Source organism: Mytilus galloprovincialis, chromosome 11 (assembly GCF_965363235.1).
Source record: "Mytilus galloprovincialis chromosome 11, xbMytGall1.hap1.1, whole genome shotgun sequence".
Classification (NCBI taxonomy): domain Eukaryota; kingdom Metazoa; phylum Mollusca; class Bivalvia; order Mytilida; family Mytilidae; genus Mytilus; species Mytilus galloprovincialis.
This window is the reverse complement of record NC_134848.1, coordinates 84495964-84513881: the sequence shown is the minus strand read 5'-3', so window position 1 is coordinate 84513881 and position 17918 is coordinate 84495964. Positions and strand designations below refer to the sequence as shown.

General features: G+C 31.0%; 1 protein-coding gene across 14 annotated transcripts in view; it reads right to left on the bottom strand.

Moving 5' to 3' along the window:
• Positions 1-17918, bottom strand: part of LOC143052938 (tight junction protein 1-like) — a 107397-nt gene that overhangs the window by 47374 nt on the left and 42105 nt on the right. For 12 of the 14 annotated variants that reach the window (XM_076226104.1, XM_076226107.1, XM_076226108.1 and 9 more), the window contains 8 exons: positions 11104-11151; positions 10167-10291; positions 9373-9475; positions 7980-8067; positions 7250-7353; positions 3755-3893; positions 2587-2811; positions 1917-2064 (listed from right to left, as the gene is read on the bottom strand). In XM_076226104.1, coding sequence (XP_076082219.1) covers positions 1917-2064; positions 2587-2811; positions 3755-3893; positions 7250-7353; positions 7980-8067; positions 9373-9475; positions 10167-10291; positions 11104-11151 — 980 coding nt within the window. Of the gene's footprint in view, positions 1-1916; positions 2065-2586; positions 2812-3754; positions 3894-7249; positions 7354-7979; positions 8068-9372; positions 9476-10166; positions 10292-11103; positions 11152-16191; positions 16243-16958; positions 17213-17918 lie in introns of those variants that run through there. The other 2 variants (XM_076226114.1, XM_076226115.1) reach the window with 2 other exon arrangements.

Below are 17918 nucleotides of genomic sequence, written 5' to 3'. Positions count from 1 at the left end.
TATCTAAGTGGAGTTGTCATATATTTTCACTGGTACAAAATTCACAATTAGCCATCACAACATTAATTGTAGCATTTAAACAAGTATGACTTATCAGGGTTGTTCCAAAAAAATACTATGCCCCCCTTTCCAAGGATGGCCCTTTTTTTAACCCCCACTACCCACAGAAATAAGATTAAATTAGAAAAACACACCCTTTGCATTTTGGTAGTACCAGTGTGAAATGTATGATTATAAGGATTTTAAGGTGGTACCTAACACTACAGGGAGATAACTCTGTAAAGTCAGCTAAACGTTTTAATTACATTGTGTTGTAAAAGGAATATTAAGCTTCTCAATGATCAAAATTGGTGTTCGTCAAATTGCTATATAACCAGTGTAATTTTTCTGACAAAACGGTTGGTTCAAAATTTTTCAAATTTTATATTTTTATATTTTATGAAAATTAAACGAGCCAAATTAATTTTAGTGAAAGTGTTGGTTACCACCTTAAGCAATAAAATGTATTTCAATATTTTTTGTGCTGTAGTGCTAGCATCATGTGTTATATATACCTTTAACCAAGTGTTCTTAGATTTTGGAATGTGGATATTTGATTTCGTGGATTAGTCCAAGTCTAAATAATGTGGATTCGTTAATTTGTTGGATACCAATTTTGTGGATTTTGTGCATTTATAAGTAGAACCACTTAATAAAATATTCAACGAATGACAAATTTCCTATAGGCTTGTATAAAAAGCATTTTCCGTGTCAGTAAAGTTCTATTTGCAACTGTCAATTCAGAATTGACGTCCTACGTTCCCCCCCACCTGACATCCTACGTTTCCCCCCACCTGACGTCCTACGTTTCCCCCACCGTGCATTATATAAGAAAAAGGCATGATGAAAGCAAAGTTTAAAAAGCAAAAACAAAAATGCCACCCTCAATGATCATTTGCTAATGTTGGTTTAATGTTATTGATACTGCAATAAACGTTAATCAAATTTAATTTTTGACTTAGAAGTTATACATAATTCAACCTTATTAGAAGTTAACAATAAAAATGTTCAAATCATGTACATGTTAAAAATTAAATTTAGCCATCACATTCATTGCAGCATTTAAACAAGCATGACTTAATATCAAGTGTGAAATGTATGATTATAAGCCATAAAATGTATTTCTATATTAAGTGCATATGTGATATTCCTTTTGCATTGTGAGCATCAACTCTCTTGTTGTGTTTATACATTTGTTAAGGTTTATTTCACATTTTTCTTTTATTTCCTTTTTAATTAGTGCTGTTCCAAAAATAAATGAATGGGGAGGGTTGAAATGCACTTTTTATTTGACCCCACCATGCATACATTTTAAATTAGATATTTCATTTATGTGTTCAAGCAAGCTTTCTTAAATAACCACCACCCATCAAATTTTAATAAAAGTGCCTTCCAACCCCCATACGTTATTCTGGAAATTCCTTATGAGCAACAATTTTCTCATTTATTATTTCATTTTCTCCCTTTTATCTGACATCAAAATTTGCCAATATGATTTCCAATGAGACAACTATCCACCTAATACTGGAAATTCAAAAATTATTGTTATGTTTTTATTATTGCGAAAAATGTGACAGGGTTATTGTCTGCATAATTTAAACCTGCATTTTGACATTTTTTATATGAATTAAACTGGATTTTTCTCAATATTGCAAAAATCAAAATCGCATTTTAGTCTAAAATTAAAATCGAAATAATAACCGCACATGATAATTTCTGAATTTATAGTACTAATGGATAAGAATGTTACAAATTTTGTCCCTGATATGAAATTAAGATTTCAACCATTAAAATTCTCAAAGAAAATTGTTACTCAAAAAATGGCCATAACCTTCTTTTTTTCTTGTTTTTCTAAAAAAAATAAATCTTGAACTTACTCGTCGTGGTGATGTCTCCTTGTTGGAGCTTTGTCCATATGAGATTCTGGTCTGTCGCTATAGTAACCATCATTTTGTGGAGGAGAATTGTAAAAATCATCGGAGCGTAATGCTTCTTTTCCTGGGCTTGGTGGTCGAGGGGGAGCATCTATAAAATAACAACATAGTTTAATAAACAACATTAGATTAAACAGCATTTAGTCTGGAAATAAATTTCCCTTAGAAGTTGCATTACTTTCAAATACACCTTATTGCTATTTGTCCACCATTACTGGTTGTCAAAGAAGTTCCAGTAAAATATTGACATCACAAGAGAAAAAGTTCAATTCCACAAAGGAAAAGTGATTTTAATATGACGTCTATATAAGTTTTCTTTTTTGAATTAATTTGCCTCAGGGCCTTTTATAGTAGAATAAATATGCAGTATGGGTTTTTCTCATTGTTGAAGGATATTCAGTTTCCTATAAATGCTTTGATCCACTTCATGTTATTTTAAACTCTAGTGGATTGTTGTCTCCCTGTCACTTTTATTCTGAGATACTTACAAGTTTGTCTGAATCAAAACAAATTTGTAGTTAATTAAAATTGAGAATGGAAAAAGGGAATGTGTCAGAAGAGATAAATGAGCAGAAATTGACATATATTTAACAGAATTAGTTTAATGACTTACTAGGGTCTACACCTGTAGGAAGGGGAGGTACTGGAGGTCCTTCGTGATCGTAGATATACCTCCCGTCATACCGGGCATGCTCACTGGGAGGGTAGGCTCCACGTGGAATGTCTTGTTTATATACCTCCTCCAGAGGCCCATTAGGGCGGTAGATGTTGACACTATCTATTTCACTTTTCTGTGTTTGCAGCGTTCCTTGCAATGTTCCATAACCAAGGGAGGCCTCTGTCAAAATAAAAATAATAATAATATAGCTGATTATAAGACATTTTCATAAAAAATTTCAGAACCAGTTTATTCAGGTTATAACAATGTTTCTACCAAATTTAACATGTTGGATTTCAGACACTCTTTCCATGTAAATAACTAAAAGTGATTTCATCAAAAATATTTGAAAGAAATTTGAAAATTTCCAATAATTAAAAAAACTTACAATATATTTTAATCCCCAGAGAAAAGATGAAAGGAATCCTGATTGCATTTTTTTTAAAGGAGTAGGTTAAGTAAGACCCCTTTTTGGCCCCAAATTATAGCAGTTTTACAAAATTGTTAAAATGTAAACCTTTAGTTATTTATTGGACAGTAGAATGCTTCTGCTACATAAATATGGGCTGTTTTTGACAATACAATGCACATATATCCGGTACTAGCACCATTAAGTCATGCTAAATTACTGAAATCCTCATAATTCTAGCATTTTAGTTAAATTTTAGACGGTTTTCGTGTAAAACGAAAGTGGCCGCATTCGTGTTCATCCTTAATATTGAAATGTAAGTTGTATTTTATGATAATACATAACATATGTAAAGGTTGAGGATGAACACGGATGCGGCCACTTTCATTTTTACCAAAAACAATCTGAAAAGTGACATTTTTCAGCATATTAGGTAGATTTTTCATATTTGAGCTTGAATCGGATCGTTTTTAATGACTAAATCTGTTAAAATCTTTCACATAAACTAATTAATTCAAATATAATAGACACTTAAGTGTTTAAAAAGTGGTCAAAATCTTTCGTCAGATGAACCTGAAATTTGAGGCCAAAATCGGTCCTTACCGGACCTACTCCTTTTTGTGTGCAACTATGTTTTGAAAGCAATCTGTTCATACCCTTATTCCTTGCCTTCTATCCCCCCCCCCCCCCCACAATGTTTATAGCAAATCTTACCGTCATCCTGAAGCCTGTTTGTTTGCCTTCTATTCTCTAAGTTTTTCTTGGTAACAAACAGTTGTAATTTCTCCTTCGTCTTCTCAATAAGTTTTCTGGCTTCATGGACAGACAGGTTATCTACAGGGGTATTGTTAATCTGAAATACACAAATGGAGTTTAGTATGACTGTGACGTCCATGTTCAAGAAACTAGCAGGGCTCGACATTAACGCTTGTCCGATTGTCCGGGACAAGTGGACAAAGGTGTCGGGCAAGTAGATTCGCCTTACTACTTGTCCGATGGGACAAGTGAAAAATCAAGGTCAAATAAAAATAGATCAAATTCAAGACTTATACATTCCCAAAAATATGAATGATTGTTTTATTGATCATACTAAACGAAATAATTATTCATTGATTGAACTAGAGACATATAAATCTTGTATAATATGTCTCTGATTTGGGGTATTTGAACATGCTGGCAGCCATTGACCAGGGGGATATAAGTAAGGGGAAAGAAACCAATGTTAATGTATCTTAGTATAAGCTTCCTTGAATTAGGAGCACCTCCATATGGAGTTTTACCTAAACTTTAAAATATTAAATTAAAGTATGTTTCATCTGCTTTTGCTTTTATGCACAAAAGAGGTTTATGATCTATGATATAAAAATTTAAGATGAAAAAAAAAAAAAAAATATATAAAAAGGCAGATTTTTTAGTGAAATGTGTATGCACTTCATGATCATATATCAATGTATATACAAATCAAAATAAATTGTAAAAGCTTGTTTTGACATCATCAATAAATTAACCAGGTGCTCCGCAGGGCGCAGCTTTATACGACCGCAGAGGTCGAACCCTGAACAGTTGGGGCAAGTATGGACAAAACATTCAAGCATGATACAGCTCTGAATTTGGATTGTGATCAAATTTTTGACATTACATGGTTTTTTTTTACACAAAACAAATGCCAAGATTTTACAAATCAATTAAAGATTTCTTCTTCAAACTTTTTAAATCTAAAATTAAATAGTTGACACAGCATAGGTTTCTGACACAGAATGAATGTGGTCTAATGAACTTAAAAGGTTTTTTTTGCCTTTGAGCAAATCACTATGCTGTTGAATATTAATCCTCTCAAAAAAATGTTTGAAGAAATTTTCTTTTTATTTATGAAATCTGAAATGAGAAAAATTTAACCCCCCCCCCCTTTTTTTTCACATCCCCGTTTCCCTTTTTCAAAACTGATATCAATTCAAATTTCTAATGGAGTTTGCAACAATAACTACTCATTTAAATACATCATAAAATATTAAGATGTAAAAAAACTGCTTGTTATCACTGAATGGTAAAGATTATTTAAATTTATCAGTTGGTAGTAAAAAGTGTATATACATTGTATATTGTATATAACAAAGATTTAAGTTGATTCTGGACAAAGAAAGATAACTCCAATTAAAAAAAATTCTTGCTATTGCACAATATTGTGCAATAGGATATTTCTTGCTTACTATTCTGGACAAAGAAAGATAACTCTAATTAAAAAAAAATTTGCTATTTCACAATATTGTGCAATTAGATATTTCTTGCCATTGCACAATACTGTGCAATTGAAAAGACTTGCTATTGCACAATACTTAATATAATAATTTTAGATCCTGATTTGGACCAACTTGAAAACTGGGCCCATAATCAAAAATCTAAGTACATGTTTAGATTCAGCATATCAAAGAGGCCCAAGAATTCAATTTTTGTTAAATTCAAACTTAGTTTAATTTTGGACCCTTTGGACTTTAATGTAGAATTTGAAATTTGAAAACAGGACCAAAAATGAAGAATCTACATACACAGTTAAATTTGGCATATCAAAGAACCCCAAGGATTCAATTTTTGATGAAATCAAACAAAGTTTAATTTTGGACCCTTTGGACCTTAATGTAGACCAATTTGAAAACTGGACCAAAAAACTTCAATAATCAAGAATCTAAGTACATTTTTAGATTCAACATATCAAAGAACCCAACCGATTCATTTTTTGTCAAAATCAAACTAAGTTTAATTTTGGACCCTTTGGACCTTAATGTAGACCAATTTGAAAACGGGACCAAAAGTTGAGAATCTACATATACAGTTAGATTCGGCATATCAAAGAACCCCAATTATTCAATTTTGATGAAATCAAACAAAGTTTAATTTTGGACCCTTTGGGCCCCTAATTCCTAAACTGTTGGGTCCTAAACTCCCAAAATCAATACCAACCTTCTTTTTGTGGTCATAAACATTGTGTTTAAATTTCATAGATTTCTATTTACTTTACCTAAGGTTATTGTGCAAAAACCAAGAAAAATGCTTATTTGGGCCCTTTATTGGCCCCTTATTCCTAAACTATTGAAACCAAAACTCCCAAAATCAATCCCAATCTTTCTTTTGTGGTCATAAACCTTGTGTCAAAATTTCATAGATTTCTATTAACTTAAACTAAAGTTATGGTGCGAAAACCAAGAAAATGCTTATTTGGGTCCTTTTTGGCCCCTTATTCCTAAAATGTTGGGACCAAAACTCCCAAAATCAATACCAACCTTCCTTTTATGGTCATAAACCTTGTGTTAAAATTTCATAGATTTCTATTCACTTTTACTAAAGTTAGAGTGCGAAAACTAAAAGTATTCGGACGCCGGACGACGACAACGACGACGACGACGACGACGACGACGACGACGACGACGACGACGCCGACGCCAACGTGATAGCAATATACGACGAAAATTTTTTCAAAATTTGCGGTCGTATAAAAAGGTTTACTCATATACATGCTCAAGGTGGCCAGGTGTATATACATCCTTGGTTTAACCCATACCACTACTAAAGAATGAATAGGTCCATAGGGGAACGTAGTGGTTTGGGAAGAAATGATGATTTAATGATTGACAAATGATAGTGACATTGAGTCAGAGAACACAGTCTTGCAAAAAAACTTTCATTCTGAAATAATGAAATGTTTTTTGATGTGGTATTCATATAACATTACAAAATGCTCTTTTTATTAGGTACAATCAAAGCCCAAGTGTTATTATTGCATAAACCATCAATATGTTAGATTTTCAATTATGAATTCGGACAAGTGAGATAAGAGTTCGGACAAGTTGATTTTCTTGCCACTTGTCCGAAGGGACAAGTTAGAAAAAATGTTAATGTAGAGGCCTGACTAGTAAACTATTGTATTAAGGGGCCAGCTGAGGACCACCTATCTATGGTTGTGGGATTTTCTCGCTGCATTGAAAAGCCCAGTTTATAAAATGTTATATATAGAATAATATATGACTAATTCCATAATAACATGGTGTATCAAGAGTTCTAGTTAGGCATTGAATAGAAAGACGGAGGGCTGATATTGACTGAGGATTTAAAGGTATATACTGAAAATCTTTTTGAGAGTGTATAGGGTCACTTCATTATTTTTTAATTTGCCATTTTTAAGTAAAATGCAGATAAACATGATGAACTTGAACAAACCTTTAATACTGTATCCCCTTCTTGTAATGTCCCTTCCTCTCTGGCGAGGGAACCAGAGTAAATCTCTTTTATAAAGAATTTACAGCCTAGTACAACTCCAAAATCTGAAACAAAAACAAAACACCTCATTATATATAAAGAAAAATGTTAGATGAATTAAAACAAACAGCAACTCATTTATCAGTCTAATTATTGAAAGTGTGTTAAAGTTTTCATGTGTACATACTAATATTTTAGCCCCTTTTTCTCAACTTTTTTATTATCATCATCATTCATATTTTTGCAAACCATAATTCTCGGTTTTTTCTTTATACTTTATTCTTATTAATCATCCTAAAGGGGTTTATAACGACTGTGATTTTTAACAATCTTGTCTACCCATGAGGGTCTTGCAGGGTCAAAAATTGGTTTATATCTTCTACAGTCAAGTTAACATTTTACCAAAAAAGGTTACCATAGTTATGACAATATTTAATTCTACAAATAATATTTCTAAGGTCTTTCCCCTATGTGAGGAAAGACCTTTTCGTTTTTCTAATGTTTTTTTTTTTCTTTTTTCTTCCAACATTTTATGGCACACCCTCCTACTGCTTCTATTGGAGTTATCAATACCAAATTTGAACAATCGATAGACCTCATCATGAACTTTTACCAGTTGAATTTTTGTAAGATTTCATCATCCCCTTTAGAAGTTATCTCCCTTTAATCGTCTTTTTTTAAATTTATTTACCATCTTTCCTATTCTTCTTCTCCAGCATAATTTTGAGTGGGGTTTCTGGGTCCATGATAGAGGTTACAACAACTCGTCTACGTATCACCTGTAAACATACAAGATACCACAGGGTTAATAATTAGAACAGAATATGTCAAGGTCACAACAACTCGTCTACGTATAACCTGTAAACATACAAGATACCACAGGGTTAATAATTAGAACAGAATATGTCAAGGTCACAACAACTTGTCTACGTATAACCTATAAAAATACAAGATACCACAGGGTTAATAATTAGAACAGAATATGTCAAGGTCACGACAACTCGTCTACGTATAACCTGTAAAATTACAAGATACCACAGGTTTAATAGTTAGAACAGAATATGTCAAGGTCACAACAACTCGTCTACGTATAACCTGTAAAAATACAAGATACCACAGGGTTAATAATTAGAACAGAATATGTCAAGGTCACAACAACTTGTCTACGTATAACCTGTAAAATTACAAGATACCACAGGGTTAATAATTAGAACAGAATATGTCAAGGTCACAACAACTCGTCTACGTATAACCTGTAAAAATACAAGATACCACAGGGTTAATAATTAGAACAGAATATGTCAAGGTCACAACAACTCGTCTAGGTATAACCTGTAAAATTACAAGATACCACAGGTTTAAAAATTAGAACAGAATATGTCAAGGTCACAACAACTCGTCTACGTATAACCTGTAAAAGGAGTGAGAAAGATGATACAAAAGGTTAATAATTAGAACAAAATGTGTCCTGGTCACAACAACTTGACTGAAAGTTGTTGAGTCATGAATCTGAAAATGCATCACACAGTTTAGCTGACTTATATAAAACCTAAAATCCAATTTCAGACATCCTTTTTATGTAGTTCTTGAGAAAAATGCAACCAAAACTATTCATGGGACGGACGGACAGACAGACAGACAGACAGACTGACAGATGGACAGAGAGAAAGAGGTAAACCAGTATACCCCCACTTTTAAAAGTGGAGATATACCAATATCATAACATTACACTGAAAACTAAATTGAAGATTTGTTCCTGCTTAGTCTTATACTGTTTTCTTGTCTAAAAGATGTAACTTATCAAAATTTCAAAAACTTTAACCAAAGAGTGAATATTTGTGAATGCCGCCCCAGACGCCGACATGAAAACAGAATGCAGGATCGCTATGTTTCGCTTTTTCAACAAAAGTCAAAAGCTCAACAAAAATCCACTAAAATGAAAGTTTTCCCTGACCTATGGAAATTTGTTTCCACAAAAAATAATAAATCAACAGCGTTTTTTACACAGACTGTGCTGGATTTCATTATTTCCAAGGAACCAACTGTCTATCAATAATTAAAAGACATGGACGTAAGTTACTTACTAGGTGGACTTTATTGCCGCTGTCTTTTAATACTTGTATAGCAGTTCTATGATCCACATTCTCCAGGGAACAACTATTCACACTGACAACTCGGTCGTTTATTCTGAAAGAGAGAAAAATATTCATTGTATTTATACAGTTATCCACATGATGTCAAAATTTTACGGGAACCTTCATGATGTGAAGTAATGGCGTACAAATAGCTATAAGGTGTAGTTAAAGGGCCATTATTCATATTATATAGATTTAAGAAATTGTATCTAATGTAGTAAATTCCATCCATATGATCATTTACATTTTAACACCATTTTTTTCAAAGCTTTCCTTAACCCTTTTTCATGTCACAGCCAGTATTTTTTGGAAGGGTTCAAATTCTTTAACACTTGGATAGATTTAACATCAACTTTGATGTGTAATATAAAATATAACAAGAATGTGTCCATAGTACACGGATGCCCTATCATTTGTTATGTTCAGTGGACCGTTTGGGGTCAAAACTCTAATTTGGTATTAAAATTATAAAGATCATATCATAGAGAATATGTGTAATAAGTTTCAAGTTGATTGGACTTCAATGTCATCAAAAACTACCTTGACCAAGAACTTTAACCTTAGCGCAATCGACGTATAGAGAAACAGACGGACAAACAGAGGCACAGACCAGAAAACGTAACGCCGATAAAAGGGGCATAATAAACTTGACATTAATAGTGCAAACTGCTGACACATTTCCTCCAAATTGTGCATGTTATTTAAAGAAAGTGTTCTGGCAATAAAAAGTAATATCTACTTACAATAGTTTGCCTTCTGCTGGTCCCGCTTTTAAAACATCTGAGATAGCAATGGAGGGATCACCATTGGCAAAATGTGGATTATCTACCCCTCCACTTACTGCTATACCGAAACCAAAGCCTGGTACCTGTCAATATAAAGCAAAGGATAAGAATGCAACTCATACACTGGTACCTGTCAATATAGAGCAAAGGATAATGATGCAACTCATACACTGGTACCTACAAAAATGTATCAATATAGGATATTGTTCTGTTGGTGTGAAGTAAAATTAAGCTGTATTAAGACACACTGGCTAATGATTTTTTTTAAGAGTCTTCCCTAGTTTATAAATCTTTGTGGTAATATCCTACCCTTGTTAATAATACTTTACAAGAGTTATCTTCTTATGAAAATTTGTCTGATTTACCTAACCTTGTAAGTGAATTTTTGTTACAGCAAAATGCATTTAGTGTGTAGGTAAAGGTAATATCTTTGACTTTAATTTGCTTGTTAGCTTAACTGTGAAGTCATTATTAGGTAAGGTATACAGACATATAGACTAGTCTACTTTTAAAGGAGGGTAGTATATATATGTAATCTAATGACTTCATGGTTCAGCTTAAGTAAGAGAAAGTCCTTGAGTGTATCACTTACACAAGAGCCAGTACTATAGTATGGTATTGACATGCAATATGGATATTGTTTGATTGAAATTTGCTGTAAAAAAATTAACAAATCATTTCAAATTCTCTCTCGTGTACTGGTCAAATGTATTTTCTGGTTGTAACTAATTACTTCAGGTCTTTTTTTGTTATCAGCTCTTTCACATTTGTACAAGGTTTTGAATTTTTAAATATTTTTGCCTCAAACTTCACTAAAGGGACATTAATTGTCAAACCATGCATCAGCTGCAGTAAAATTGGTATCGTTTTAATATGTTATTAGTTATTCACTTACCCTAGTGAGTGATACTTTATGAGTTTCCCATACAACTGTATCTCCACTCTGAAAAAGGAAAAAAATATAAGTATAAGATAGACTAACTACATGGACAGACAACAAGATTTGGGTTTTTCTCAATACTCCTTACCTACAAAAAATGTTTTCAGAACGTATTATCTATACTACTGTAAATTCAGAAATTATTGGGAGGTTTTTTTTATGCAAATAATGCATTCTGATATCAAATACAGATATCTGTATGTAGCTGAGACAGAGACTTGGATACTGTCTGTCTTTCTAATATTGCAATAATTCAACTCTGATAACAATGTGTACCCTAAAGATTATTTATTTACCCTCAATGATTTTAACTTTACCTTGTAAGAAATCAAATCCATTTCAAAAATTATCACATTTTTTCAATCTCTTTATGAGACACTTAAAATTAAACCACTTCATTCATTTATCTTTTAGAAGTCAAGACTAAACAACCTTATACCCAAATACCTACTAAACAGGCTTCAAAACCTCAAATAATTATCTCTTCACTAATAGACCTAAACTAACAAAAGGTCATCTCAGTACATATATATATATATATATATGAATAAGTTAATTGACATTCATAATAAATATTTTCCTAACTCTCAGATTGACAGAAAGATAATCTTACTTTTTATAAAAAAAAGATTTAATTTTTCAACCTTATATTAATACCTGTACAGGTAAAAGTTAAAACATATCAAGGATAACCAACAATATAAAAACTGATGTAAAAATCGTCAAAATATTGACATATATGTATACATATTTGTACCATTGCCAAATTATATCTATAAATAAATATAAATATACATTTCTGCATTATTTAACTGACATTATTATGTCTCAATCAAAAACTGACACTTGCACATTAACATACATTATTAGTTCCTTTTTTCTCCTATCTAACAATACCTTAAAGTTTCACAGTATATTTCAGATTAAATATATTTATCTAAATAGTTGAAATTTATAATAAGTTTTTCCCAAGATCTCTCAATATCTGAAAAGTCACCAGGTAAATGGTACATTTAATATGTTTTATGTTAATCTATGAGGTCATCAAGTATTATCTTAAAGATGGGGATTCATCAACCAATGCTATTGTAAGGCCTCTTTACAAAGTATAATCAGACAAAACTACTTGTTTAAGTGATAAAGATGTCCCCTGGTTAATCTGACAGCTAAACGAAGGACAATATCAGAAATATTATGATAGCAAATGATAAAGATAAGTATTCCCTTCTATAATCATAGAGCTATAATGATACATGTATACATTCAGGGTTAGGCCAACTAAAGTTAATTAGTAGATTTTCATCCAAATTTTTGAAAAAAATGGGGCGGGTGGGAGGATTTTATATTTTAATTTTTATTTCTTATGAAACCCTCTTGTGACGTGTTCTTCATATATATGCAAGTATAATAATAAGCTTATATCATGTATATACATGTATATGAAATCGTACATAATTTTTCAAATCCTAAATAAATATCTCTGATTGGCAAACACATTAAACTGCTGCGTTAGAAACCTATTTTTAGTAAACAGCAAAAACATAGAGAAATGCTCTCTTCAGTTGGACTACCTTCACCAAATTTATTTGTCTTTCTAAGCAATGTTTTTTTTGGTCTCCATAAAATGAAACAAATATGCATTGGTATGCAACAAAAGCATTACGAGTACAGAATAAAATGAAAACTCAAACAGTTTTGAAAAAATAGGATTGGTACGTGCTTTTATGATTCTTCTTAAAAATACAAATACAATTTAATTAATATGTAAAACATGAACTTAACAAAAAGAGAAGAAGTTGTTAAATGATTCTATTGAGAGAAATGGCACAGAAGGTGTTTGCTGTTTGTCAAAAAAAAAAAGTAGCCATGAGTAATCTAAGTGTATGTTTGCCGAATTTTTTAACTCAATATCAGCTGCTCAATTTACTGTCATAAATCAAACAAGTTCGTGCTTGTGTCCATTTATTTAATCCAGTTATGTTTTTGTACCAATGTATTTCACAATTCTTGTTCTTTGGATATAATTCACAGTCCAAGATTTCTGCCACAAAGTGATTTTATTAAAATAAAAATCACCGGTTTTCTAATCACAGAAATTTGTGTCATGCCGCGATTTGCGCTCTTGGACACAGCGTTTTACTTGTAACACGATTATTTCATGCCCTTCTCGTAATCATTCTCTATTCTCGGTAAATGATTGTGTTATGAAGAGCTGCAGAATCCTTTTGAATTACTCAAAGAAATACGAAAATCGAAATTTGGAACAGGAAGTTTTGAAGGAAACGAAATTTTTTGACGGTTACCGGTATTAACGAAAATGAACAAAATCCGGAAATCGTAAATTACTAAAAATAAAAAAAATCGGGGCGGGACGATTTCAGAGGGGCGGGCGGGGATGAAAATCTATCAATTAATTTTAATTGGCCTTAGCTTAACATTGGATAATATCCAAGCTCTACTTATACATGTATTCATCTGACATATATCTGAATCTGTTATCATTAGCAGATAGATAGAGTGTTTTGTTTTGAGGAATACTTACCTAAGTACAATGCATGTTCTATGATATGTGAGGAATACTTACCTAAGTATAATGCATGTTCTATGATATGACTTTATATTATCAATACAGATGTAAAGTTATCATGATCCTACTTAAAAAATAATGGAAATCTCCTGTGGAAACAAATAATTTGAACCCCCCCCCCCCCAAAAAAAAATCAAAGTTTAAAAAATTTGTTGTGAAGGTATTTTTTTTACAAATCTACCAGACAACTCAATGTTGTACAGGTAATTAGTAAATACAATAGATCTTCCTTTGAAGTAATTAATTACAGGTAATTACACCTGTCTGGACACTTGAAGCAATCCTTTTTATCTTTACTTACATGTAATTAATCAGTCTTCAATCTGAGTAATTATTAAATCACCAATTAATCAGTCTAGCACTTTTTCAATTGAATTTTCAAAGAATTTAAATTTTCAAAGAACTTAAATTTTCAAATATGAATTTGCCTTGCTTTTCTACCTATCTATATTTTTCTTATTATCAATAACAAATTTCCATGTCTTTCTGACAATGGCAGACATAAATGTACCAGGGACTATATTGTATAATAGTCCCAGAATGTACATACATTCCCTTATAAAAAATAAAATACCACACAAATATAAGTCTCTTAACCTAATAACAAGCCTTAAAAAAATTTTACTCTGAAGATTTATTTTCTTCTTAGCTGATAATTTTCACAGCTACATTACTGTAATACAGTATATTTTAAAGAAATCTCATAATTTTTGTTTAAGTCCATAATTATCGAAATAACAATAGAAATAAATTAACACTAAATTACTACTTTATTTATTGGATTATCTGCCCCTTAATCTGTTTATAATTCAGATTAACTCCCTTTATTCCCACAAATGTGTTTGTTTATGATTGTAATGTGTTTGTTTACTACTAAACAATTACAAGTATTTGTTATCTAAATATTGACATTTCAAATCTTAACTTGTTTATTTGAAGTTTGTTATTTAAATTAAATTATATAACTTCTGTAAATAGTACATTTTTTCACGTAAAAAGCAAAATTAACACATTCTCAACTTTCTCAATTAAATTTTATTCAAATCCTATGCTAACTTGATAATCCACTTTAATACAATTTTGTTTCTTTGATGTGTTATTTGCTACATATTAGATCCTATCATTAGGCTACTTCTTATTTTATACAATAATTTGAAAATAAGTAGTTAAATTTTTGTTCTAGATATTTTACATCAACTTATATATCATGTTAAGAAAAAGTCTGGACTTTTTTGCTCAACAATCTCATATTCATTAATTATTCTATTATTTCTTGAGTGTTTTCATGCAGATAGATAACTTCCTATAAGAATGTTGCATATTTATCTAGTAAAATATCGTGGGGATTAATTCAATTTCCTGTTCGACTTCAGATACTAATTAATACTTCATGATAATGGTTATGGGTGTTTCTTCTGATAAAGTGGGCGTTTCCTCTAATGAAGTCAGACACAATGTCATTATCATAAATATTAATACAACATGGAAACCTAAAGACAAAGAAAATATTAAATAGAAATATGAAGATGTGGTATGAGTGCCAAAGAGACAACTCTCTATCTTAGTTACAATGTGTTTATAAAAGTTTATATCTATACATTTTAAGGACAAAAAATTGTTGCTATACTATTACTTCTGGGCTTCAGTTTTTAAAAAATAATGTTTTTTTTGCAGAAATAACAGGCTCTGGACCTCAGAACCAAACTTACAAAATGTACACAAACTCTTGAGATAATTGCGGTTGTTACCTTAGGACTAGTGGATATGCAACTTTATCAGATTGAAGCAATTCAACTGTTGTGTCTGAATTACTACCAGTGAACGGGTGGCTGATGGCTATGATATACATGTTACGGGTGCCTACTGGCTATTCAGTACATCTACATGTTAAGATGTAGTTATAAAACAGGTGTAGGTGGTAGAACTAGTATAACAAGCCCATTACTAGGTCATTATTATATACCTCACAGGTATACATGTAATATCAGGGGCTAAAAAAACATCAAATTTTCACAGTTTATATACCACATTAAAATGTCAAATCAGAGTGTTTTAAGTCTAATGTTGATGTGTCTTTATTTGGTAAATTAATGTTTACTAAATCTAAGAGTGATTGGTTTTTGATTGCTTTAAGTGTCAACAATATTTTTGACAACACTAATAAATTTTGTTGGATATAAATACTAACATAAGTTACAATGGGAAGATAACTCTCTTTAAAAGTTTTCATTTTAATTTTAAAGTTTAGGTACTCATGATTGTCTGTCTAAATTCATCTATCAACTAATCATATAAGGGAATATAAAAAAAATAATTGATTTTAGAAAAACAAAAACAAAAGATTACATTATGCATATCTTTACAAGAGGAGATATTTATCCCTTAAAGGACTAAAAGTTTTTATTCTTCAAGTTTTAACTGCAACCAACAATTGATTTAACTATAAACATTCATACCTTAAGTTTACGAAATATATTAGTAGGGATTTTCATGGTTAAATCCTACAGTATATCAGATTCTCATGGCATCATAACACACAGGTTGCTGAACGAAAAATAACTTCAGACTGAAGACATATATCTATTAATAACCGTTCACAAATAACTTGGCAAACTTCACTGCTATATTCTTAGTGTAATTATGTTATATTGGGAGGATATTTCTATATGAAAGGAATTCTCAATGTTAATATCAGACTGGATGAAAGCTTAACACTTAAAACTGGACAATAGATGACCATAGGTCAATCTGGTTACACTGTCAACTAGACAAATGGCAATGACTGAGCTTACAGATTGAAAATCATAGGAATGCTGACACTTAGTAAAGCTTTGCGAATAATTCATCTTGTCAAATCAAGGGAAGTAAAAATATAAAACTTTAAAAATGTGCCATTCTAATAACACTGTTATCATGCAGAAACTACAAAAAAAGACATAATGTTGGATTCATGCAAAATGGAAACCAGAAGTAAAGATTGTAATTCAGTGACTAGTATGCAACATTTTTTTAATTTTGAAATAAGATTGATCTTAAGCATTTTAATATATTGGTGCTCTGCGATATATATTCTAATTATAAACTACGTTTTCTACCTTCAAATCTATCATCATTTCTGAATTACAATGTAAAATTCCTTAGAAATTTATATCAGTAACTAATGCATTTTTTTTAATTTTTACAATAGTTTCATTTCATCATTATTTTAATAAAGATTATTTACCTGACAAGTATGTAGTTTGGATGTCACATATTTCTGACAGCGATTACAGATTTTCATCATCATATTTATCTCCCTTGAATGAAGTTTTTTATTTCTCAGGATACAAAACACATCCAATTACCCCAACTGGTAAGTAACAATACAAATCCAAGGATAAATTCTTTCTTACTGTTTACTTTTGTTAATTTAAAAAAAAAAACAATCACCACATGAAATTATTGACACAATCGACAAATGACAAAATCGTCACTTTTCTCAAGATGTCAGTTCGCGTTGACAGTTGAATAAGATAATGAAGTGTCCAATTGTTATTTATATTTATATGGCTACAGATTAACTAAGGCTAATGAGATTTAATTGCTATTTAATCCTTGTTGTTTGTTTACAATTAGAAACCAATCAGGTGGAACAATACAAACAATTGATAGACAGCCTAAGGTCATAACCCTTTGACATACAGGTGTTCAGTCAACCATGAATTAAGTGACCATTGCTTCAGGTCATTTGATAACCATAAGTTCCTGGTCTGTATAACACATCTAAAGAATGACCACAAGTTTTGTCATATTTCAATTAATTACTTTTCAAACACATTTTTTTATCAATAGTTTTTTTTTTCTACAGTACAAAAGATTTGGTATTTTGTGAAATGTTTTTTTTTTCACTCTGGGAACAGTATATGTTCAATATATCTATGTTTCTGTTTCGCTCAAATTCTGAAGTTACTTTTGAATGAAAAACTCTTTTTAAAATGTTCTTTTTCTGAATCAAACTTTATAGTTGTCATTGCAAAATTAAAGTACTTATAAATGTTTAGTATTAAAATAACAAAGAAAGTTCCATGGTATCATAAAATTTGTTTTTCAGAACTATCAGACAAAGTTTCAGATAGAAATGAGATATTCTAATACCTACACGTAATTGGCTAATTCCAATTAACTAATTCGCATTAGAAATACG